The sequence below is a fragment of the Zonotrichia albicollis genome, chromosome 6, assembly GCF_047830755.1.
Source record: "Zonotrichia albicollis isolate bZonAlb1 chromosome 6, bZonAlb1.hap1, whole genome shotgun sequence".
Lineage (NCBI taxonomy): Eukaryota > Metazoa > Chordata > Aves > Passeriformes > Passerellidae > Zonotrichia > Zonotrichia albicollis.
The window spans coordinates 54,062,290-54,087,296 of record NC_133824.1 but is presented as its reverse complement, the minus strand read 5'-3'; the positions used below and the strand labels follow the sequence as shown (position 1 = coordinate 54,087,296).

Below are 25,007 nucleotides of genomic sequence, written 5' to 3'. Positions count from 1 at the left end.
TAATGTGGTGTGTGTAAGCAGGCCAGAAATGAGGAGAGACTGAACTGATCCCTAAAGGCACAAAGAGGTTCTTAATTAGAAGTCATGGACATGTAGGGCTCTTGCTGATGGGTGTATAAGTTCAGTTCGTGTAAAAGAGAAGGAAAAGGACAGGAGTGCCACCTTTTTGGGTGCAGTTTGTGTGGTCATACAAGATATATTTTTGCTCTTTTCCATTTGTTTCTGGGCTCTGCCAGGGAACCTCTCAGAATTTCCTGGAGCTACATGTCAGGTGTTGACAGGAGGACTGCTAATTTTGCCAGCATGCCATGCTAATTACTAATTTTGGTAATTTAACACAATGTGACTTGATAGAAGCACTTCTGTAGCCTCTTGATTTTCTTCTTAATATGAAACACAGATGAGATTCACCACTGACATGTCAAATAATTTTTCTGCCATGATGACTGTGGACCTGAGATGAAACATGAGGTTTCAGTATCCAAACTCCTAAATTATGTGTGAGTGCTGCAAAATTAAAAGCTTTTTCTCTCTGGCCTCGTGTACTTTATCAAAACATGTTATCTGCAGAGAAAAACTGAGCAATAACATTTCCAAAGTGTTTTCTGGCTTTCTGAATAATGAATTGAACTTTAATATTTATTAAATACAAAATAGTAATAAATTACAATTGCACAATTTCTTACAGTTTTTATTAAGATCAAAACTTATTTGTTCAGACTAGATTTATATAAATAAATCACAGTACATTTTTACTTGTGTTCAGAAGATTGTAATACATATTACAAAATTAAGAATTTCTTTGTCCCTCGAACCATCACCGCGAAAAGAATCATGCATTATTTTTACTAAACAAACAAAATGCCCACCTAATTGAGAGAGCCTCGATACAGGTACGGCCCTGCTCTCCAAAATTAGACATGAAACATAGAGATACCAGGACTACTTACTGAACAAGAAATAATAAAGTATAGTACAATGCTGATGTGCTACCGAAACCAAAAGGATACCAGAAAACAACACACCTCTCTTCACGCACCTTCGCGACGGGCATCGAGGATGGCAGCTGGCCAGCATGCAAACCCAGCAAAACACCTCAGCTTTACAATGTCTACGTTTGAGCAGAAAGGAGGAGGAACTAAAGAGCCCAGACAAAACAAAGGAGCAAATGAAGAGCCCAGGTGTTGGCAAGTCCTCCTGTCACCTTCCCCTTTGCTCCGCGGGTGATGCTTTCCGCGATGGGCAGCGCCACTGCCGCGCTCCAAGGAGATGGATGTGCTGCCAGGGAGCTGCAGGGCCCTGCAGAACTCCCAGCTGGGGTTCCCTGCCCAACCCACTGGGCTGGAAAGGAGCTGTGAACGCAGCTCCTGGAGCTAGCCATTCTTGGAATGCAGCTCCTGGAGCTAGCCATTCTTGGAATGCAGCTGGCGCCTGGCGCACGCGCTGCCAGGCTGTCACCTTCAAGCGTGTTGGCGCTAACTGCAGCAAGGTTCAAGGTCACCAAGTCTGTCCTGCTGCCCTTTTCTGCAGCACAGGGGGCTCCTGTTAACTTCTACAGTGTTGTGGATTACTTTCACTATATGATTTCTCCCCCCCCCCACTAGATAAGAGATCCATTGTTTTCTCTCTTGATACTGAGATGCAATCGTTTGGCAATGCACTGTTCTAAGGGGAAAAAAGCATTTCATCAATGACACTTCAGATAGAGTCACCTGATCGGCTTTTTTTCACTTCCTTCTGTTCAAAGAAAATGTATTAACAACAAAGTCATTTCTGATGGATTTCTAGCTGGGTCAAACAGATTTTTCGACTGAATTTCCCGGTCCCCGTTTATTGTTTGTTACTTTTAAACCAAAAGAGTTTTCAGCTATTTTTTATTTCAGTTGCAGACACATCCCCTCAGTGCTGGGATGTTGCTAGGTGATAAGCATGTAAATCAATATATCTCTTGTGTCCCTGGCTTTGGGTGCTCATGTTAATATAGCTACATACCATGCTTGGTGTTTAAAACACGTGAACGAAACCAAACTAAACCAAATCAAACCAAACCGAACCAAAGAATAAAAACAACCCAAAAGCCCCCTCAGCAACCATCCCCTCAAGCCAAGAAGGGTGGACTAAAATAACCTCTTTTTTTTCATTCTTTTGCATTGTCCTTTGCTGTTGTTTCATTTTGTATTGATCCAGGAGTTCCCCTATGAGCAATTGAATTGTACCTCTATGTAACAACTGTCTCACATGTGCTGCTTTTGTGTTTTATGGATCTGCTGGCGTGGAAAACTGAGCCATGCAATGGCTGGTGAGAACAATTTTAACACTGGGCTTTTTACGCTACATATTGTTTTTCTGTTCTGGTAGTCCCTGCTTCCCCAGATTGAGATGAATGTTTGCTTATCCACCGCCAGGGCTTTTTGCAGGGAAAAGCAAAACGAAAGAAAACAGCAATGCTTTTAATGTCCTGTGATTTCAGTGGAAGCAGATACAGAGATATGTGTGCACTCAGCTGCAGAGGAGTTGTGCTGTGAGTGTTTTGTCATGGGAATATCAGGGCACTGTCCATGGCACTCGGCCTCACTGTCAGTAACTCTGGAGGTTTTCCCATTGCCACTCACTGCTTTGTCATAGAACAGCACCTGACACAGAGGCTTGTTATGGAAAACTAGAGGTAACAATTTAATAGCAGGTTGTTAAAGAGCAAAATGGGATTAAAATCTTGCTGAGATGCATTTCTGAGCGATTCTCTTTTCTATTTTAGAGTTACGATACTTGCCACACAGTGTAATAATGCATTCACAGCAAATAAGAAAATAAATGAGGGTTTCAGCTTTGAAACCATTCTTGTGAGCCTACTGGTGATTACCACTGAGAATCACAGCTCAGAGAAGAAAGACTGAGCAGCACTGGGACCATAGCTTTCCCTGGGTTTCCAGTTGAGTTTGTATCCAGTCCTTCCAGGCTGTGGTATTATTCTAATACAGCCCAAAGTCAGCAGCAGTCTACTGGCCAACCAGAACCAGAGCAGAAAAATATTTAGGGTCTAGGGAATATCACTGGTTGAGTTTAAAGGTGAAGAGTGAAGTATCCAAATATATAAAATCTCTATCACTCCATAGATGCACTACTATGATAAGGCAGGTATTTGTAAAAAGCACATAGTAATGCCACAGCCTGAGTAACAGTTTGCAAGTCATGAGCAAAAATTAGGAGAATTCAATAAATTTAGCAGGTTTTCCTCATCTCTAAGCCTTTGAAGTCTGCTGGATTCCACTTGAAATGCTCACGGTCACAGAGATATCCTTTCCGTGTTTTAGAAGAACTCTGTTCAAAATAACTCTTTTGATACATTAAATAAACTGAGCATTGTAATAAAACAGAAGAACTGCAACCCACTGGCAATTATAATAATGCCACTTTTCAGCTGATGTCCCTTTGAGCTGTTGGCTGATTTATACCTGCAGCATACATTTACAGCAGATCCAAGATCTCCTGCAAGTTCCAAGATATTCTTTACCCACAAGTAATTCTGATTTTGTGGAAGATCCTCATAGATAGGTTATAAAACTAATTTTTTTAGACTTGAGGCCAAAATGTTAGATATTTCTTCAAATCTGTGCATGCATATTTGTGTCAGCAGAGGTGCAGGTCCAAAATGCTTGGTGAACACTGATCACATATAAGATGTGAAGCAATGTGTGTGCACATAAAATTATCTGAACTCTATCTAATGACCAGGGCTCCCTCTCTGTAAGTACACAGCAGACAGCTGTATTGTATAAAACACCCAGATTTTGCATTTGCATCTTTTAAACAAAAAAAATTCCCATGTAAAGATGTGAGTCAAGTTCTCTGTAGAAGACACTGGAGGATGAGAGAACTCCATGCATGGCTGAATGAGTGGTGAAAAATTTATTCCAGGGTCTCCTGCTTCGGGGTACAAATTTCATTACGTGACAAAATGCAGCGCTTTGATTCATTTTCTTTTAATGGTCAGAATTTGTCAGAATTTACAATATACCATCATGTAAAACAGCCCTGCTAACTCTACCACAAATAATAAAGGAAGTCTTCACAGGCACTATATATTTGGAACAGCATTTTCAGACGACATGGGGGGGTGTGTGTGTGTTTTTGTATGATCCAGCATTGCCACCTGGGACACACTTCCAACAGTCTGCAGTGCCATGGACACGACTCAGAAACGCTGACTGGAAAATCATCCACAAAGGTTGAGGACTAACAACCTCCATGTTATACAGATGGTTATCTCCTCCCTCAAAGAACATGCTGTCATTACAAATACCATATGCATCTTGTTCTCACCCAGCAGAACTTTTTTTACAGTTTTTCAGATTTGAAGGATTTCTGCAAGGAGCCATATTAATTTGTTTTCACGTCAGGTGAAAGGAGGCACCAGCTGAGACTGAGGACGCAACTTGTCATCAAAAAATAAGTATCTGATGGCAATCATTCTTGAAAAAAAAAATACTAAGAAAGCTAATCATTCACAATACTGCACCTTTTTTGCAAGTACAAGGACAATATTTGTTGCTGCTTCCCATATTTGTTGGTTTACATTGCTATCATTTTGCTTGTAAACCTGGGTTATTCTACTGAACAGAAATGATGACTCCAATTTGGGTAATGCTTACGACCATACAAATAATCTATCAGTAGCAGAAGTGTCAGCTGGAGAATTAATGCTACAAGTGGATAACATCACGCTATTTGAAACCAATAGCTCTTCACACAGTAGAAGACTGAGGGTCCTATTCAGCAAATATTCAGGGTCCTATGGCTGTGGCCACAGAGGTTCCAGAAGCTCTCGCTGAGTCTAATCCTGATTCAGGAACCAAAATGATATGCTGTGTATGTATTTCTCTGCACAGCCTGGATGCGCTGGACACCCTCCCCCACTTGATTCCTGGGAAGGAAAAAAATATGTCTCTGTTTAGCTTTCAGTGACATGAAAAGCAATCCACAGCAATGAAATCTAAAGAAGTTAGCCAGGCATGTATGAAAAGAACAGGATGCCTGTGAAAAGGGAAGAGCTGTCAAAACCTAATTGTGGGCTCTGGCTGCAATGAAATTTATCAAAGAGGGAAGACAGGTTGGATATAAGGATGTAGACAACTTCTGCTAAGAGACACTTGTTGTGCTCTGGGCGACAGTAACCCTTACACCACACCTCGTGTGCCCTGTCAGGACATTCCTGCCAACACTTGCCTGCAGCAGAGAGCTCCCAAATGCCCAGGTCAGCATTTCAAGCGTGGCACTTCAGCCAGCATCTACCCTGTCACTGGGGGCACAAACACCTGGGCAGAGCTGCCCCACTGCTGGCAGCAGCTGTGTTGAGAAGGCATGGAGCCTTCCTCCTGCCACGGGCACTCCCTGCTCAGCCTGTGCTGCTGTGGCACCAGGAAACACAATTCCCTATGGACACAGGACAAGACTGTGGGATTCTTCCCAGCTTGCAGCATCTTCATAATGCCTGGCAGTCTTTTCTGGAACTGCCTATGGCCAGAGCTCAAAACCAAGCAGGGAAATCTCCAGTGGCACTGTGGTAGCACAGCTGCACTCTGGTGCAGGAAGGAAGCTCAGAGGGGCTGTGAACTGCCTGCCTCCAAGTATCAGTGCCCACAGCATCACTCCTAAGGGCACTGTGCTCTTTCCTGTCTTTCAACATTGAGTATAGCTCTGGGGCTGTTCATAAACAAGACACTTCCCTTTGACTGGGAGCACTGCCTGACTCAGCCAGTGAGAGTAACAATGGGAGCAAGTCATGGTAACTTTAGGAAGCAATTTAGTTCGATCTTTGATGAATTTCTGTGTCTCATGACTCAGGATTAGTGTTCCCTGTATTGGGGAGAGGATTAGACAGAGGGATTAAAAGGACATCTTTACCCCACTGGACTCTGTGGAATAGCCCCTGAGGATATGGCTAAGAAAGAGTTCAACAGGAATGCCAAATTTCTGCTGAATAGGTTAAAAGGGTGAGGAAGCCTCTTCGGCAGCCATCCAAGCGCAGAAGACCTGCATAACATTCCTGCTGAATAGGGCCCTAAAGACAAAAAACAAAACAAAACAAAACAAAAAAAAAGCCATAGGAACCTTGAAAAGCTTTTCTGATTGTGTCGCTTCTTATGAGTGCCTCAGATCTCCAAAGACACTTAAACATATTTTTGTCACTGCAGTTAGGCATCCTTTGAGATGTGCTAGTGCCATGGATGATATATTGTTACAAGAAAAGAAGTCAAATTAGGTTGTTGTATATAAAAAAAATAAGTCTTGATTGCTCTGTAAACAAGATCCATTTCTTTACATCAATTAACGGTGAAAGTTACCCAAGATCTTATTTCAAAAGCAAAACCAAACCCTCAATCGAGAGTATAATGTTTGGTGTTTTCATAAGTGTATATTACAGACAACAATTACCTTCTGTCTCCCTAAAATTGAAAGCAGCAGACTTAACCTGCGTGTCACATTTCAACTTTAAAGCGTTTCCGAACCCTTTTCTAGCATTCACCTCATGCACGCGGATCTTGGGTTTGCTCATAAAATTTTATCCAACTTCTAAAGCCGTGTGGGAGAACATTTCTGGTCTGCACGGGGGAAGCAATAAATGAGAGCCTTACCTCCACAAGAGGATGCCAGTGAGCGATGGGCTTCCGAGGGTACGAGAGCATTTCGTTCCAGTGGTCGCGACCTAGACTCTCTGCATCGTTGCCTACTTGACAAACTCCAATGACCTCATTGTGACCTACACTGTGAAAATGGTCCATAATATTTTTTTCTTAAAATTTTACCTTTGGAACCACACCAGTTGCATATTTCATTCAGAAACGTTAACCGTGGGGGTTTTAGGATTAATTCTTGCCCGGAGAACACAAAGCACTAGGAAATACGTAGGCTTGCTCTTTGCACTTCCCACTGCTCAGAACAATTTGAAATATTGAAATATTTCCCCCCTTGTAGCACACAAAAGGTTCTTTGCCTGTGTTCTGTAATTAGCTGCAAAGGCAAACAGGCTCTGAGACACGACTTTATAAATGGAGTGTGTGTATGTAAAGGCTTAGCATAAATGTACAAACTGAACATCAGTGCTTAAATGCCCAGTTACCTCAGTTCTGCCAAACACATCTGCAGCTTACTGATGTCAGTTATGGATGCAAATCTATGTTTTAAAATTTAGTAAGGAAGTTCTGTCTGGCAAAACAAAAAAATTTGGAGACTTCTACCAAGCTCAACCTGACATTAATTCCCCACTTATAGGGAAAAAAACCCACTTTCTTTCTGGGTGCAAATCCAGCGTGCAAGACTCTATCAGCCAATATTTGACAGCTACAGGCATCTCACCGGTCATAATCCATAACAGCTATCGACAAGTTAATTTGGTCAATGTTTTCTGGAGGGACGTCAAAGACTATGGCTTCATTGTAAACGGGATTTAGGGTGTTCCTCTTGGTGGAAGTTTTCCTTTTCTTTAGCCGCCTTCCTTCACACATTAAAGAAACCTTCACGTAGGGATCTGTGTGGGTCATAAGAACAATGTTGATTTTTTTTGACAAATGCAAATGGAAAGTGAAGGGAGAGTTATTGTGTGTCCATACCTGCTTGCAGGATTAATCTCCTGGACCTGACTGGGATTGGAGTTTCTCTGTCAGCATGGAATGCACGGGAGGCAGTGCAGCTTTGAAAGCTTTACCTGGTTGACTGCTCATAATGAACTTTTTAGGATCAAGAAGCTCCTTGTTGTGTACCAACTTCTCAAAGGGTATTAAAATATCCACTGAAGCATGTTATACATGACTATTTTATACAACAGCCTGTGTATCAGCCTATTTATAGCAGCCTAATTACTTGTTAGATTTGTAGGACAGACAGATGATGACAATGTTTTTCACAATGGGATTTACTGATGTATGGTTAAATACAATTCAGAGTGCAACAATTAGTGACTTATATTTCTCAAGAGAATTTTAATTATTCTTAAACTCCTGAATGTATCAGAAAAGAAAGCTATTTCTTTGTAGCTCCTTTCTGAACTCTAAAATTCCCTGCTAGTATTTAAAAGTAATCTATGAAATATTATTAATGTTTATACTTTTTTTTGGTGGGCTTTTGAAAGGGTTGCTGAAAGGATTCTGGGATGATCACCACTTTCTCCATATGCCAGCAACAGCAGAACTGGCTCAGTGGCTCTTGGGGACTGTCAGAGAGGGCCAGTCTGTGTCACAGCTGTAACAGTCTGCTGCACAAACAAATGCCCAGTGTTGGGAATGCATTTTGGCCAGCTTGCTTTACTCTGAATTACAGTGGCATTGGAAATAATAATCTTGCACTCTTTCTGAGAGAGCAACTTGTTTTAAACTGTTGCTTGGATCTAAGAGAACTAAAATGTGTTATTTATTTCTCTTCAATGCCTGTACTCAAGTAGAGCTCACAGTAAAATCACCCCCCTCTCAAAGACCATTCTGGGATCTGACAGTGTTGAATTCTGTGTCTTCAGAGGGAAACGGGACAGAAATCCACACTGAGCATTTAATTCATTCCTACCTGATGCTCCTGTGATATCCATTGCCTTTAGATTTCTTGCCTTTATTATTGTTATAGTTAGTCTACCAGCTGTTGGAAGGTAGCAGAGCGAAAACATAAGGTCACCAAGATCCACGTTATCCTGTTCCAAGAAAAGAAAGATAATGTGAAGCAATAATAACAATTTTTCTGATCCTAGCAGGATTTAAAGATAAAAATATACCTTTGGGGATCTGCAGTAAAAGCTGAATTCTCATTCTGAAACATATCTGAAAAAACCAGCCATCCATGTGCATACAAAATTCAAGTCACTCTGTTGCTAGACCACCAAAGTTCTCCAGGGTAAATGAGGTTAAAGTTTCTAGCACTCAGTCCTTGGAGATGACACACATTTAAATGATGAGGTACTCTGTGAGGGACTGGAAAACCTTTGTTCTATTTTATGTATTTCAGTGATTTGTCTGTTTCACTGACAAGCAGCCACAAATGTCTGTGCCTTTCTCTCTGGTCTGCAGGAGGAAACTCACAGAGACAGTCACAGAAAAAAAACCCCATGGTTTGGGCAGGACAAAGCTTCTTCCAACTCTTAAATCTGCATGAACTCTGGTATGACAGGTCTGAAGTGTCTATGGCAATGGGACAGTCTCCACCAGAAGAAGAGTTAGGGTTATTATTAATTGCTGATCATAATAATTACAATAATAACAATGACAACATCCTGTGCCTCACACAGACAAGCTTCCTTAAGATTTATCCTTCTGTTTCATTGATAGAATAATTTGCAACCCTTTCCTGTGTTGATGGCATCAGGATTCCAGAAAAATGCTAGAAAATTTACAAACCCTGTTTGCAGTTACAAAGCATCACTGTTTTTTAAGAGGGAAATCCAGCTCCTTAATTAAGAAATTATCAAAGGAAGGATTGCATTAAATGATTTCTTTGTTTTGATTTGCATTTTTTTGACTGAGCAGTGAATTTACACCTTCACAGACCTGCTTCCTGTAACTTAATATTTCATTCTTGACTGCAAAAAAAATAAAATTACCTGATCCTTGAAATTAGCAATATCAAAGCCACATTCCAGGTTTTCTAGGGAAGGGAAGTGCAGCTGTTGTGGGGTATGTTTATCTTGCTTACTTAGCTTTGTGCAATACCTTCTCATCTTTCCCAAGCTGGTTCTTTCTCTTTCAGTCACCAAAAGCTGAAGGGTGGTGGGTGACACAGAAGGAAATAAAAATACCTGGAAGGAGCCCCTAGCCTGGGTTTGTGTCTGAGGCAGCTGCTGCCCAGAGCCTGTGCAGTCCCTTTGTGTCACTCCAGGCGTTAGCAGGGGACACAAGCAGGACAGAAAGCATTGCTGGCACACAGCTGTAGAAAAATGTTGTGTCAGAAGGGAATTCTGCTCAGGGTCCAACCCCTTGCTCATGAGAGGCACCTTTGCTTTAGCTCACAGCTCATTCAAATTAAAAACCCAACAGGGACAGTCACTCAAAAGTGAGTCCTTTCCTTGTGCTGTTATTTAAGAGATGCGGCCAAAGAAGGAAAAGGCTGATATTATGGACCATTTGTCAGGAATAACCAGCTTTTAACCTTATCACCTTTTCCATTCTGAAGATCAGTGTTTCAGGGTGGCTGAAAAGTTAATAAAGGCTGGGACAATATCGAGGTGGCTGCTATGACTCAGGCTGTTTAGTGCCTCTTGATAGCTCCCACTTGGAAGCAAACCTGCTGCAACAAATTGTGCCACAGACTCACTTGGTGGGAGGATCAAAGCTGCTTGGGATGCTGAGAGAAGTCCTACAGGTTAAAGAGGTGTCAGCACATCCAGCAGAAATTTCTCTTGGCTAACACCTGCCCTTATCATTACAGGAAAACAACTGACCTCTGAGGTTTTCCCAGTGATCAGCTGGAGCTTGGTACCTATAACCAGGAAAACAGGAAGCAAAGTTTTCACTTGTCCTTCCCAGTGTGAGAGCAACTTCCAACGTGGAAATGTACTTCCCCAGCTCCGAGGGGCTGAGATTCATAGCTGTGAAATTCTCTCTTGTGCTGCAAATTTAGGGGACCAGAATTTCAAAAGCCATTTAAAGATATTACTGACTGAAGCTGTCTCTTGGGAATTTGTCACTCTTGCAAATATTGATAGGTTGTTTGTCCTGAATTGGTCACTGCCCTTTAGAAGATAGAATCAGTCAGGTTTTCTCTGACCACAAAGGAGCCCATCAGGCATCTGTTGTTTTAACTGTGTATTTTGGCATACTTCAATATTGTCAGCTGTTGCATATTTATATGCATAAATATGGACAGCTACTGATTGAGGATTTTACATAGCTTTTTTGTAATTTATTTTGTAGCACTTTGCAGTTCATCTGTATCGGATAGGGGTAGGTTTGACTTCAAATGTTTCAGAATGCACTGACACAGTATTCTGGAATTTAGGTAATCATGGAAGTACTTCAATAAACAACAACTGACCTATGCACAACTGAAATAGATATATATGTATTTTATATCTGTATTGCAGAACATCCTTCTTATATATTTTGTACTACATTATGTTAGACACTCAGTATATTATTACTTGATGCAGATATGCTTTGTGTGTCTGAATACAAAATCCAGAGACATATTCCATATTGAATACTCCATATTCAACTCCAGTGCTCCACGTGGTGACTAGGAATTCATTCTGTGAGTACTGTAAATTTACTGCCTCTGCCAAATACAGAAGTTTCCAATCCAACTTGACCATCCTTAATGAACATTTAAAAAAATTTTATCCATTTTTTTATCAAAAAGTTTACAAGTAAATGAATTATTATACAATTGTTTTAGGAATTGAATTCAGATGCCAAGAAAAATCAGAGAATCATAGAATGTCCTGATCTGGAAGGGACCCACGAGGATCACAGAGTCCCATTCCCATCCCTGCACAGAACAACCTGAAGAGTCAAACCCTGCAAACATAACTGCACAAATGAACTGCTTAGGAAAAGAATGGATCACATGTGTTGAATGCAGTGTTAGGAATTAGGCCATAATATACTTACCCAAAAGCTTTGTCTTACAACTGAAAAATAATTGTCACCTGCATGGGGATGGGTTTTTTAGCAAATGCTGTGATATATATAATATATATAATATATAATATATAACATATAACATATAACATATAATATATAATATATAATATATAATATATAATATATAATATATAATATATAATATATAATATATAATATATAATATATATAATATATAAATGTGTGATATATATATAATAGTACTTTATTAATGCTTCTTGAAAAACTGCACTGGACATTATATGGGAAAAAACAGAGTTATACTGGAAACAGAGCCTGTGATTTCTTTAGCCTTTTCCAGTTGTACAAGCTGTAGGTGTTGCAGCAATAGGTCACAGATGATTGTGAGAGGGTCTGTTCACAAGCCAACTCCTGAGAATGTGACTGAAGGGCAGTCTGCAGGAAGCAGCAGGGAAAAGACACCTTTTGTCAAGTAAATCCTTCTCTCAGTCTGAAAAAGAGGCCTTAACTTCTCATAATTTCATTTCAAAGTCTAGGGAATTAATGACTACTCCATCATACTGGCTATTTGTAAAGGTTTTCTAAAGTTTGGAAAGGATTTTTATGAGAGAGAGAGCCTTGCCCTTTGCCCTGGCTATTCTTCCCTGTTTTCTCTAACCAAAGGGCAACATTGACAATTGTTACAAACAGTGGGTCCTCAAGGTTCATTTAGAAAGGTTTAGCGAGGGAATGTTCTTCAGAGAGCCCCACAAACTTTGTCTGCCCCCTGTGGTGGTGAAATAGCAGCCAAAGGCCTAAAAACAGAATCCTGACTCGAGCCGACATGAGAAAGCGAACAGCTCTTCCTGAGCGTTATCTCTGGCTGATTGATGTATTATTTGTTCTTTGGCTTCTTTATTTACTATTTGTCTTTCTAATGCATCTTGCAATTGCTCTACAAACCGCAAATATGGCTCTGTAGCACCCTGGCTCATGGCTGTGTGGCTTTGAGCTGCTGTGGACACGTCAGCCACTTTCAATATTACCTGCAATCCCAGGGCCCCCAGAATCTGCAGGTGTGTGTTCATCTCTCTGGGGGGATGCAGGCACCATGCTCTGTCACAGGCATCACCCTCACACCCAGCACACGCAGGTCTTCCCTGCAAATTCAGCTTTCTAACAGAACCAAAGCCAACGTGTCAGAGCACCGAGAGGATTAGTGCACATCTTCACAAGTTTAGAATCACTGAGCTACACAGCTTAAGCCACGGATTGTCACTAAAGGTGTGCTGTATTAGCAAGGAATCACTTTGAGGAACAGAATTAACGGATAGAGGGCAGGATCTTCTGCAAGGATTAGTTCCTGTTTGAATTGAGTGCTTAGGCATTACTGTGTACGCTCCACAAAACGTGGCACTGCGGGCATTACACTGCCAGAGGCATTTTGGAATTCCTGCTTAGGAGAAGATTTCATAAATAGTGTAGGTTATCAAGTCATGCACGTTGTACTTTCCAAATTTGTGCCTAACCTCATTCAGTGTGGTCGAAATACCATAATGGGCATGTTACAATGCAACTGTGACAGCCCCAGTATAACCAGACCTAAAGGCTGGTCAACTCAAAAGAAAATAATCAGAAGATAATTAAATTGAAATGCTAATTTACTTACATGTACATGCTCTATATTATTTTTCCTTTGGTCCCTTTCAGCAGGAAGCATAGCTAAATAAATATCTCTAACAAACATACCACTCTCCCATTGTCCTCAAAACCTGCTCAGGTTCAGAGGTGGAAACACACCCTTATTTTTAATCTGTATTCTGCCTGTTCCTGTAGTCTAAAAAAAGAATGAAACAAGGTTGGGATCAGCTTTGCTTTTGCAGTGCTCCAGGCTTGGGTCCCAGGAGTGCCTTGATGTTGTGAGCTGTGCCTTACAGGGAGCCTCTGATAATCCCACCTGGATTTGTCTCTGAGCCCTTGCCGTGTTCCTGCAGCTCTTTATTCCATGCAGCAAGAGCATGAAGATTCTTCCTTGAAAATGTCCCAGTCTTACCTGGGAGAGTTCAAACCAGAGAGTTAAACCACAAGGTTTGCCTGAAAACTGCAAACAGGATGAATCCCATAATCCATGAAACCACCAGGTAAGTAAAATTGCTGTTAGGAGCATGGAGACATGCCCCCCTCTCATATCAGGCTTCCTTCTTGCTCTGTTCCTGGTGGAAATACTTGATACATTACAAAAGTCATATTTTTTAACAATTTTCTGTGGTTTCTACTGAAAGGGTTATTGTTCCTGCTTTTTCCAGAAAACATTTCAGGTTTTCCCCCCTGTAAAACTACCCCTTTGAAAATGCTGAATTCTAATAGTAACATTATTAGGCTTTTAATCTATAATCACACATGATTTATAGCTTTTAAAACTATTCAATTTTGCTGGAGATTAGCCTGCAGGATAAATCCCTCCCCAGTACTGTGTCAGCAGCTCCATGCTGTTGCTCAGTGAGTATAACTCAGCATATTAAACAGGGCAATGTGCAACCTCAAAGAGGATGGTGACTGAAATGGCCTCACCTTTGATGCCTCTGAGGCTGCATTAAGCAGCTCAGGCTGGATCAAACCTTCCCAGTGAAACCTCCAAGCCACCTGGTTGTTAGGGATATTCTGACAAATGGGAATGACATCTGGGATCAGAGCTCTCCTCTGCCTCCTCATAAATGCGTTAGAGTGCAGAAAATGGGTATGTAAAGCAGGCAGCAGGGGATGGAAGAAAACAAGACAATTTATATAATTTTGCCTCTGCCTCAGATCTGGAAGGAGATTTGCTGTCCTCGAGTTAGGCATTCATGAGGTTTGTGCTCATTTCTTTGGCAACTTGAGTTTTGTATTTCTGGAGCAGAGAAGCTGTGATGGGCCTGCACCACGCAGTGCCTGTGCCACTCTAATTAAAGCATATGTCTCAATTATACCAGGTTCCTCCCTTCTCCAGCTATAAAAAGACAGACACTACTTTGTCACTTTTCTGCTATGTTGCAAAACTAATTATGGGCTGTGAGGTGCCCACATGTATTTTTATGCATCTCACCAAGCTAACATTAACTGGAGCACTTAGCAGGCACTGATGCCCTTGCTTATTTCCTATTAAGTTGGTAACTCTGTGGAGAGGCTTTTGAGGCAGAAGTGGTTTTAGGGAATTTGCTAAACTCCTGCTGCTGTGTCAGAGCTGCACAGCTCCATGGTAGCTCTGCATGCTGCCTCCTGCAGCAGCTGCACATGTCTCTGCAAAGGACACAGGAGAGCAGGAACAGAGCAGAGGTGGCATGGAATGAGAAGGTACCATTTGAATTGCACAGAAAGGACAGTTTGCCACTATTTTATTAAGTCTCTCTTTCTTCTGGCCCCCAAGCTGAGGAGCATTGGTTGCATTTTAAACAACAATAAAAAAAAATATTCCTAGTTACTTCCAAATCTTTCCTGGAATTAAGGGAATTATACTGTTCCAGTGCAAGATAAGTTTCACTGTACATCATTCTAATATTTGTTAATGAGGGGATTTGACTTTTGCAAGGATTTATTTCAGAGGAGGTTCACTCAGCTAAGGCAAGGATGAGTTAAGTACACTGGGTATATGTGTTAAGCCCAAATGACTTACACATGCTTTAAGTAGTGTTATCTGCTTTTTGGGATATACATTTATTAAATTACTTATCTGTGTTGAGAAGCCTGGAATTAGATTTGAGTGATAAGATACTAATTCTGCTGAGGAACATGGCCAGGACACAAATATTATACAAATGCCATAGACTATAATCTGTTTGGGAATGACAGTAAAACTAAAGCATGAAGAATTTGTGAAGTTAGCTCTACTTTTTTTATAATTTCTTCAGAGTCATTTTGAGTTATATCTATGAGAAATATATACTGATAAAAACTCTTTTGAAATGTTGGATTTTAATTGAATTTGCTTGTGACTAGAAGAGTGCCAGTTGCTTCTCATTACCCATTTTGAGATGAATAGAAAAGATATGACTGGAAAATTCTATTTTCATGACATCTTAAATCAAAGAAATGAACCCTAGTAGAGGAGATATTTATTAATGCCTGAATCAATCCATATCTACAGAGATGTGATTAAGTAAAGTAAGTGGAAAATGGCAATGGCCTATCTTTTAGAATTATTCTTTCAATACATCAATGTCAGGCTATATTTAATGTTTTAAGTTAATTTTCAAGGGGTACCATTTTCTCACTGTAATTTCATTTTTTAAAATTTTGTTTCATTGTCTCAATTTCTTTTCTCTATGCTTTTCTAAAAAAATGAAAGCACATAAGCAAAGAAGCCTTTTGAGCTTGGTATGTCTGATTTCACTTACTGGGAAAGAACATGAACAAACAATTCAGGAACTCGTTTTGACTGCAGTGAGGGAATTTGAGAAAGCTGAAGAATTTGATGTAATTCATTCTGGATTTTGCACTCGTAGTTTCCTGAGCATTTTGGCAACTTCTCTATAAAGACAGTATCAAAAACAAAGTCAGCACCATATCCTCTGTCTTCTGAGTGTGAAGATCTTTAATATGGATTTTTAGAGTTTGTGTTTTGGGGTTTTTTTTGGTTGTTTCCTCTCCTGATTCCATTATCCTTGTGTCATGACTACTTTTCTTTAATCCAGGCCACATAAGACAACTTTGCTGTCATAATTTATGTCCTAAAAACAAGGTGGCAGTGATTACCTGAAACTTTACAATTGGTGAGCTGCATATCATCCTTGGGATGCATTTACAGGGCATACTTGTTCTTAGAGTCATTTAAGACTTCATTGGTAAATTATTCTGTATTAAGATCCTTCTATAAAAGCCTCCATTCCATGGGATAAACTTTATCCCATAGCTGTTCTTAAACATATAAATATATATATGTTCTTAAACATATATATAAACCTAGATATAAAAAAATATATATAATGTTCTTTAATCCTGTATGTATTACTGCCTTTGAATCCTTTATGCAGATTTTCAGCTCACAACAAGAACAGTGGTTTGCTGAATCTGGGCCTAACAGTGAATCTAATGAATTATCCTGTAGCTATTGAGATAGAAATAATGTCTTAATTTGTTCCAAACTAAATTGATGAATGGCAGAGATAGTCTGAATTGAGCTAATGAGAATTAGCAGAGACATGACTGCAAAAGCTGCAGCACTTGTCCAGTTTGTGTGTGTCAGAAATTGATTTCATGGGAAAAGCAGAAATGAGGCCTTCTGAAAGTGAAACTTCTGTAGAAAGTTAATAGAAGTAATTTTTAACTCCCTCATCAGTTATTAAGGAAAAAGTATAGAATTGGTTCTGAAGACTTGCTAGATGGCATTGTTGGCCAGAGAGAAAAGTTAATTGAAGAGCAAGTTCCTCCTTGCAAATTAAACTATTCCTCTGAAAGTTATGTTAGTTTCTTGAACTGTTACTGCCTTTTTAAAAATTATTCTATGACTTATCACTTTCTAGAAAATGAAAATTTCAGTATAGATTTAATCATACACAAATTTCTGCCCTGCCCCTTTTTCTCCAGGCTGCCTTGGATAATTTTGGTTGGTGCTGGGAGGCAGGGTGTGCTTATGGGTGGGCGTAGGACCAGGAAGGCTTGAAAAGTAGAGGAAATAACTGTGCCTTCACGATGGAATGCATGAGAAATGTCATAACCTGTGAGACATGGGTTCACAAGCAAGGTGCTGGGGAGAAATTGGCTCCTCCTTTTCTCCCACCTCGAGGTGCTCACACCTTTGGAACGACACCTCCAGAGCCTCCTGGGGGTGGGGGTTTGGTTTCCCACTCCTGGAGCTCTGGCACAGAGCTGAGTCAGACCTTTCCCTCCGCAGGGAAGGCAGTGGCTGCTCCAGAAATGTTGACAAGCTTGGGAATAGCAACGAAATGCAAATTGCCCTAGACAGGGAAATGTGTTTGGAGGGCATGTGCTTTCTCTAAAGGAAATGAGGAGGGAGCTTCCACGGGGAAAAATAAGAGTGTTGGTGTCAGGTGAAGGTGGTGGATATGGAAGGACAGGTAGGTCAGGCAGACAGGGAATGTTCCACACAGGACAGCGTCACAAACCAGTGGAACGCTGCAATCTGGAAAACTGGGACACTGACTGGATTTGTTCTGAAGCATTCATTGCCTAAATTAAGGACAAAAGTTCTTATGAATGTCCAAAGTTCTTATGAATGTCCATCAGCATCTGTTATGTGAAACCCAGTAATTTTTCCACAGGCTGTTAGTGATTTGGATTAGAACTCTATTCTTTGTGAAAGAGTGAGACTGAAAAGGCCAAAGTGAAGCAGAGGTTAATGGCATTGTAGTACGCACTACCTTAAACCAGTTTAACCTGGGGGGGACAACCTTGCAGATTAAAAAAGAAAACTTCTAGTGAACATCACAGAGATGGAAAGAGATGAGAAAATAACCCCCCATAGTTTCAAGGCTGAAGGCTGGTTTGCTGTGTGAAGGAGAGGCTAAATTATGTGTTAAGTGTTCAGTATCTCTAGGCAAACATGAGCTTGAAGAAAATGAAGCAGCAAATCCATTCTAATGCATAAAATTATTTCTACCACGAATTATTTGCCAGTTACCCTTTGCTTCCATTCTGACATAAGTTGAAAGATATGTTCAATTATCTCCATATACCACTAATAATGAAAATTTCAAATACATCCAGGAAAAATTGCAAGGAAGGAAGCTGATTTTAAAAGGAAGTTAACTAATCAAAATGTTTTAATCCAAAATGTCTTGCCTGTTAATTTTTTTCCCCCTAGTGTTTTAAAATGAAAATGTCAATTTAAACTAGATCTGTATGCAAATGAATGGATTGGCCTTTCACTCCACCTTGAGTTACAATGGCTGCACGTGAAGTTACAGCTCCACTAAAATGTGAATTTCATTCTGCGTGCAGGCATTTTGTGTTGTGCAAAGCAGCTGTCTGTTCCATCATGTATTCTGAGCACATCACTCTGAGGAGAGAAACTAAGTACCTGGGTAATGCTGCAAAAACATGGAGAATGTCACAGTATCAGGGGAAAAAAAGTTCTTTTCAGTCTGCAGAAGAACCTGTAATGTGTTGTGGATGTACACATGGTCATTACACTCACATTAGGTGTTCTGTACTGACTTGGCTCCTCAGGCTTAGCAAACTGAGTTCACAAAATGGGTAATAAGGAAAGGCCATTTTCACAAATCTAAATCTACTATTAGTCTAAGTTTTCTCTACAATTTTCCAGAAATCGATACAGAAAAAGAGAGTAGTCCAAATAGCATCGTGCTTGAAAAACAGAAAGTCAACGTCAAACTCTATGCTGCAGTAGTCTGCCATTCTACACATTTTCTCTGAGATATGTTTAATTTTTTTATTTAATCAGATATCTCCTGATAGATTTTTTTTTCCATCTGCAGTGGAATTCCACTCCAGGTGTGATTTCAGGGGGGAAGATGTGGTGGCCAGTGCAAAGAATGCAGAAGCTGGCGAGGCACATGTGCCTTGCTCCCTGCAAACAGGCAGCAAAGCAGCCCCTGCATCCTGATCCCCTTGGACACACTGTGCTCCCTTCACAGGCCACAAAAATAACTTTAGTGCCATTAATCCATGTTGCAGTGTGTTTTAAACTTTCAGGTCCCTTCCCCAGGTGTACCAACACCCTCTTCCCCTCCCCCCCTCGTCCCTTGCTGAGTGAGTCCTGTCAATCAGGCTTAACATTCCAACAAGGCGTCGTGTGGTTGGTCAAGTTCAAAGGATGCCCCTCAGGCCTGGGGGTCATTGGCCTGTCTCGGTGTCATTCTCCCCTGAGACCCCGCCCCTCTCACCTGGTTGGTGGCTCACCTGTCCCCTCCCCTCCCCCTGAGCTTAAAAGGTGAATCAGGCCATATGGCGGGCATTCTGTTGGAGCTGTTCCTAAGATTCAGACCTCTGTAACCATGGAATAAACCTCTGGATATTAAACCCTCCAGCAGAATCCTCTCCTTTTTCTCTTCACCATCGCTTGAAGCTTTCCTCCTGAGGTAAACGGAGTTCCTAACAAGCCTGGACTTGTTTAGTGCCCAGCTGCAACCACCAGCAAGCTAAAGGTGTCTCTGGGGTGATACACCACAGATGCCGCCTTCGGCCTAGCAGCGAGGGTCAGACTGGCCCAGGCACAATCTAACTGGTAATATTGGGATTCATATTCCAATAAATCCAAACCCTGTTTGATCATTTAAAAATTCTGCTGAGTGGAACAGGCTGCCCAGGGAAGTGAAGGATTTAGAAGACATGGGGATGTGGCACTCAGAGACAGGGATTAGCGGTGGCCTTGGCATTGCTGGGTTAATGGTTGGACTACCTGATCTGCAGGGTCTTTTCCAACCTAAACAATTCTGTGCTATCAGGATATCAAATCCACATTCAATGAAACCCCTGGTGCACCTTTTCTCTGTCTCTCTCTGATCCCTTTTGACTTCTCATCCCACTAAAAAGGTAATACAAGTGTTATTATCTAAGTTGGACTTTACAAAAGCAATATTTTCTGTGAGTAGCTCCTTTTAAGTTCAGTGCCAATTTAGCAGGTGGGGAAAGCAGCATCAGCTTATGAATCTATTTCTCCTACTTTTTATTCCCTATGATTTACAAAGGGATTTTCTTCACTGCTATTAAAAGTTTGGTTTGTTTTTGTTTTTTTATTGTTTTACTTTTCCTAGGCATCCTTGTGATTCTAAAGAAAATAATCAAGTGTCTTTCTGCTGAAATTTCTCCATGTGTTTTGTTTCTCTGGAGACAATTTTGTCACATTGTGCCATGCATGCCCTCAGGTCAGGCAACAGTGAGGATACTTCACATGAAGAAGTATTTTTTGCTGCCAATAAGCAGGTTCATTTCTGATGCTGAAATTCTGTTACCTTCAACTTCCGTGCTATTAAGTGGTGCCATTAAATACTAAAAAAAAAAAAAAAAAATTCTGATCTGTCACCTGTGTAACAGTAACCTAAATAACAGTAACAGTTATTTAATGCCAGACTCCAATGCACCATCCACAGAAAGCTTCCTCCACCTGAGAAAAGGTGAAAAGGGATCATCGTGACTCAAAACCAACTCTGAGAGCATTCCATTGGAACAAATGCACAACTAAATTTCACAACATGCATTGTACTAGTGACACTCCTACACAAAAATTGCCCACTTTTAAAGACAGAGAAAATGATTTCCATAGAAGTTTCATTTACTTCTTTATATGGGTAATATAGAAAAGAAAATATCTGCAAATTTCAAGGTGAAGCAGCCAAGGTAAAGAGAATACTTCACTGCTGGCAGTATTCTACTAATGGATGGATGCAAAGGCGTGCAGCTGTAGTGCTTTGAGGGTCCTTGCACAGCCATTCCATCTTAAATGCAACTTAAATGGAAGGATAGAATCATGGACTTTAATCCTATAAAACCCACTTTTTAAATATGTCAACATGGATGAAACTCCTACATCTTCAATACTGCAAAATTATCTCATTTCATAACTTAGAATCTCTCTGGTTTCCAAATACAAAAGGAATTAAAGCAGTAGTGGGAGGAAGAAAAAGGATGACAAGAAAATTAATGATGACCAGACGGCATCATTCCGGAAGTGTGGGCAAGAGGACAGTTTTCATCCTTTGCTTCTCAAACCATGTTAAAAAGACAATTACACATTTGAATCAGGAGAGATGCTGGGGTTTTGGTGACGGTTTTTTGAGGCATGGGGAGGGATCATGGGAGAGAATGCTCTTCTGTTTCCCTCTAGAGGTGCTACAGACGATTTCATACCAGTCTGCAAAACCTGCAGAGTGCACGTCCTGCTGAGATGATGTGGGTATCTAACCCTGCCTCACCTCCCAAACCAATGCCATGGAACCCATGGTGATCCACTTCCCTCAGGCAGTACCAGGAACATCTCACTGCCTCTTGATCCCTTCACTGCTGGTTCTGCCCAGAAGTTCATGCAAATCCTGCTTTTCTACATGGGCAGCTCTGGGCCATTGTCATTAAGACACAAATTGACACACATTGAGATATATGGATCTGGTAATAGAGAATTTATGCTGTTGATGTGTACCATCCCCCTGCCTTACAAATAAACAGAATATTTAAATCATGAAGCTGCTAAGGATTTTACCAACCCAGCACTACATCTACTTAGCAGTGTGCCAAAAAAAAAAAAAAAAAGAGCTTTAAAGTGAAATAAAAGACTGAGGAAGCTGAAGGAAGGTGAAGAGAGAAGACAGGAATCCATTTTAGAAAATGCAGACTCTGAAATCGAGTGTACCATCCATCCAGGTGTCTGCAGCGGGAGCAGGGGAAGATGTGATTCTGCAGACTGTGATAACAGCTCTTTTTCTGTAGCACTTTTTCTCTATCAGATGTGTTCCTGCCTCCCCATTATATTTAGATGTGCACTGGAGGCAATTTTAGGGCCACCTCAGTGAGCACGTTTTTTCTCCCAAAGAATGCACAGAGGGTAGTGTAAGATGTGAGATAAAGAGAGCACTAAATATAGAAGTGCTTTAGTGCTTTAAGTCCACAAAGATGAGTCGACAGAACCCTCTCCTCCTAGCACATTTTTTTTCCAACTTGTTTTACCTTGCACATGCTACATGTGAAACACACCTAGAGAGGAAAATGAATGTTTTCTGCAGCTTGTTCTGCTATTCTCCACAGAATTATGAGATGAGTGTGGTGAGCTGCCCAGACTTAGAGATGGTTATAACTATATTCAGAATAAATGGTATTATTCAGTACATTCTCACTTATGGGTAGGGAAAAAAAGTAGCACTGTTATGCAGCTTGTGACTTAAAATCTCATGGTAACTTAAATGCCATCTCAAGTTTTCAGTTTATTTGAATCAGTTTGATTTATTTTGTAATTTAAATAATTTGATAGTTTTAGATGAGAGTTGTAAACTGGCTTCTCATAAATTACAAATATACTTTAGAACTTTGTTAATTTGATTTTGGGTACTCAATCTGATACCTTAAAAGGGCCTAACTTCAAATTTTTTTGGAAGTATAATTTTGAAAGAATTTAGTGGACTTATCTTTGACCTTCCTGACTCAAAACTGTCAGAAAAGAAGGATGTGTGTGCTGATTTAGCACTGAAAGGTTTCCCAAAATAAGTAACTTTTGAGAAGAACATGATAATGGGGATGAAGACAGTGAGCATCTAATGCTATAGATACATTTGTTTTTAAAAATATCTGTATTGTAATGAAAAAGGTATTACTGTTACAGATGGGATGAGAAGCTTTTTATATCTCCTTTTAGGATAAAAGCTTGGTGTCAAATGGAATGTTTTTCATGGCTTCCCCAAGAATGCTGGTGTTCTATAGATTAGGTAAAGTGAAGGAGTTGGAAAATGAGAAACAATGCTGAGCTACCAAGAGAGATGGGTCAGGGTGCTCACAGCAGAAACCTTGGGGGAAAATAATCTGTCTTCATTCCATCAGGATGGCCGCAGCCAGTCAGAAATGAAGAAGCAGATGTTGAACTCAGGTAATTCCTGGTGGAGAGAAGCCTATCTGCTTTCTTCAAAACCAAAGCTGATCACTCACTCACACTTTAATCATCAGATTTTGGGGGAGGAGGACTACCTTCAGATCTTTGTTGAGGGGGTCATTGTCAGATGTTTCTTTTGTGGAGAGGAAGAGAAGGGTGGTAATTTGCTCATAATTCAGTTCTATTGCATTTCCTGATGCACAGCTCAGGCTATCTGTTGACATGATTTCATTTGTCTTTTTGTACTGTTTACAAGATACTATTGCCAGACTACAGCAAGAGGATGTGCATGAAATCTGAGCTTCGGTGGGAATTCTTTCCCTGATTTTACAGTAGAGTCAGGATCTAATCCTGAGCACCACTCATTTCCACCTGCACACAAAGTGTGGTGATCCCAACAGAGTGAAGTTTACAGTTAAATTAGCATTTACTGTAAGATTCTGTGCTCAGTGAAGTGCAGATATTGAAAGGTTCTCATTATTTTAAAGTGATTCCTTTCTTCCTGATGATCATAAATATCTCTCTAGGGTGCTTGAAACCAAAGTCTGCTGTTTTTTCTATCATTTTTGTACACACTTTTGTTTCACTTTACTGCATACATATTTATTTTATTGTTGGGGTTATTCAGAAGAGTTTTCATAATGCAGATCAGATGGTTGATTAAATCACAGCTGGCTTTTAAAAATACTCATAAAACCCCAGCATGCTTTTAAAGAGAAAACACATATAGAGTTCAATGAAATCTGAAAACAGATGTACAAAATACAGTATGGAGAATTGTTCTTTTGCTCTTCAGAGTTAACCTTCAAAGTGTTTCTCCTATTCACTGCTCCTTTCCAAATAATTTTACTGCAGGAAACAGGGAGGAGATGTTAGGTAGGGAGGGCAGTGACTTTAGACAAACATTATTTCTGAGGATGTCAGTAATTGGTTGCCTGGCAAGAAAGGGGATGCTTCCTGATGTTGTGATAAACTGCTTTTTTTTTTAGTTGTCAGGTTTGCCCCAAATACCTGAGTGGGGGATTTTTCCCCAAAAGTTCATATAATCCACTGTGAAAACCACCAGCTGTCAGTTGTTTTCTGCTTCCCTGCCCATCACAAGCAAGATCCCACCACGAGGCAGGAATCCTTTTCCAGATGGTGTATGCAGCTTTAATTTGAAGTTTGCCTGGTGAAAGGAGCAGTGAATGATTGAGCACTCACTAAGGCAAGAGGTAGCTTGTGACTCCTGTTTTCTTGAGTAAATAGAGCAAGGTGTTTAATCAAGCAATGAAGGGCCAGGAGAATGTAGCTACACAAATCTCAAATGTCATGATAGCACAGACATTGCTAATGCATTCCCATCATTTGAGCCTGTCACTTCTCCACAGTACATGGTGTGAAATGCTCACTCTAAATCTCTGTTAGGGAGCCACAGGAAGGCTCAGACACTGCAAAAGCCTCTCTGCCTCATTTACCCCTGTGAATACTTCCAGTAACTTCAGCAAGACTAGCTACAGGGGTCAAAATATCCATGATTTTAGAACTGGAGTGTGCACTGAGCCTACATTGCCTTTGTGAGAACCAGGGCAGAATTCAGAGATTTGTGTGTCTGTCATTTAATCTTCCCCAGGCAAGCACAAAGCGATGCTGCCACGGCCTGTTGGATTTTTTGCAGGCAACATCACACTTTTCACGTTGTTCCTCATACACATGTATTCAGAATGTTTAGAGAAATGAGCACACATGACAGGAAATGAAATGAAACCGTGAATAAAAATGAAGCTCTCTGCTGCAAAGGCGTCATAAGGCTGGGGCTGATAAATCTCCATGAAAAAGCTCTCAGTCAGGTCCTCAGTTCTGCTGTTGTTTCTTTAGTTCAGCTCCCAGAAAAATAGCTCACTTAGCATGAAAGAGTGATGCCTCCTGCCCCTCTTCCCCTGGGT

The 25,007-nt window shown here is 40.6% G+C and overlaps 1 protein-coding gene across 3 annotated transcripts in view; it reads right to left on the bottom strand.

The window, feature by feature from the left end:
* Positions 1-1,591: 1,591 nt before the first annotated feature.
* The window catches only part of SYT9 (synaptotagmin 9), a 70,061-nt gene continuing 46,645 nt past the window's right edge, over positions 1,592-25,007 (bottom strand). The window contains exons 4-8 of one of the 3 annotated variants that reach the window (XM_074543822.1): positions 8,554-8,674; positions 7,354-7,525; positions 6,633-6,762; positions 5,902-6,058; positions 1,592-4,921 (exon numbers count right to left, since the gene is read on the bottom strand). In XM_074543822.1, coding sequence (XP_074399923.1) covers positions 5,951-6,058; positions 6,633-6,762; positions 7,354-7,525; positions 8,554-8,674 — 531 coding nt within the window. In that variant the 3' untranslated portion in view covers positions 1,592-4,921; positions 5,902-5,950. Of the gene's footprint in view, positions 4,922-5,901; positions 6,059-6,632; positions 6,763-7,353; positions 7,526-8,553; positions 8,675-25,007 lie in introns of those variants that run through there. The other 2 variants (XM_074543823.1, XR_012580925.1) reach the window with 2 other exon arrangements.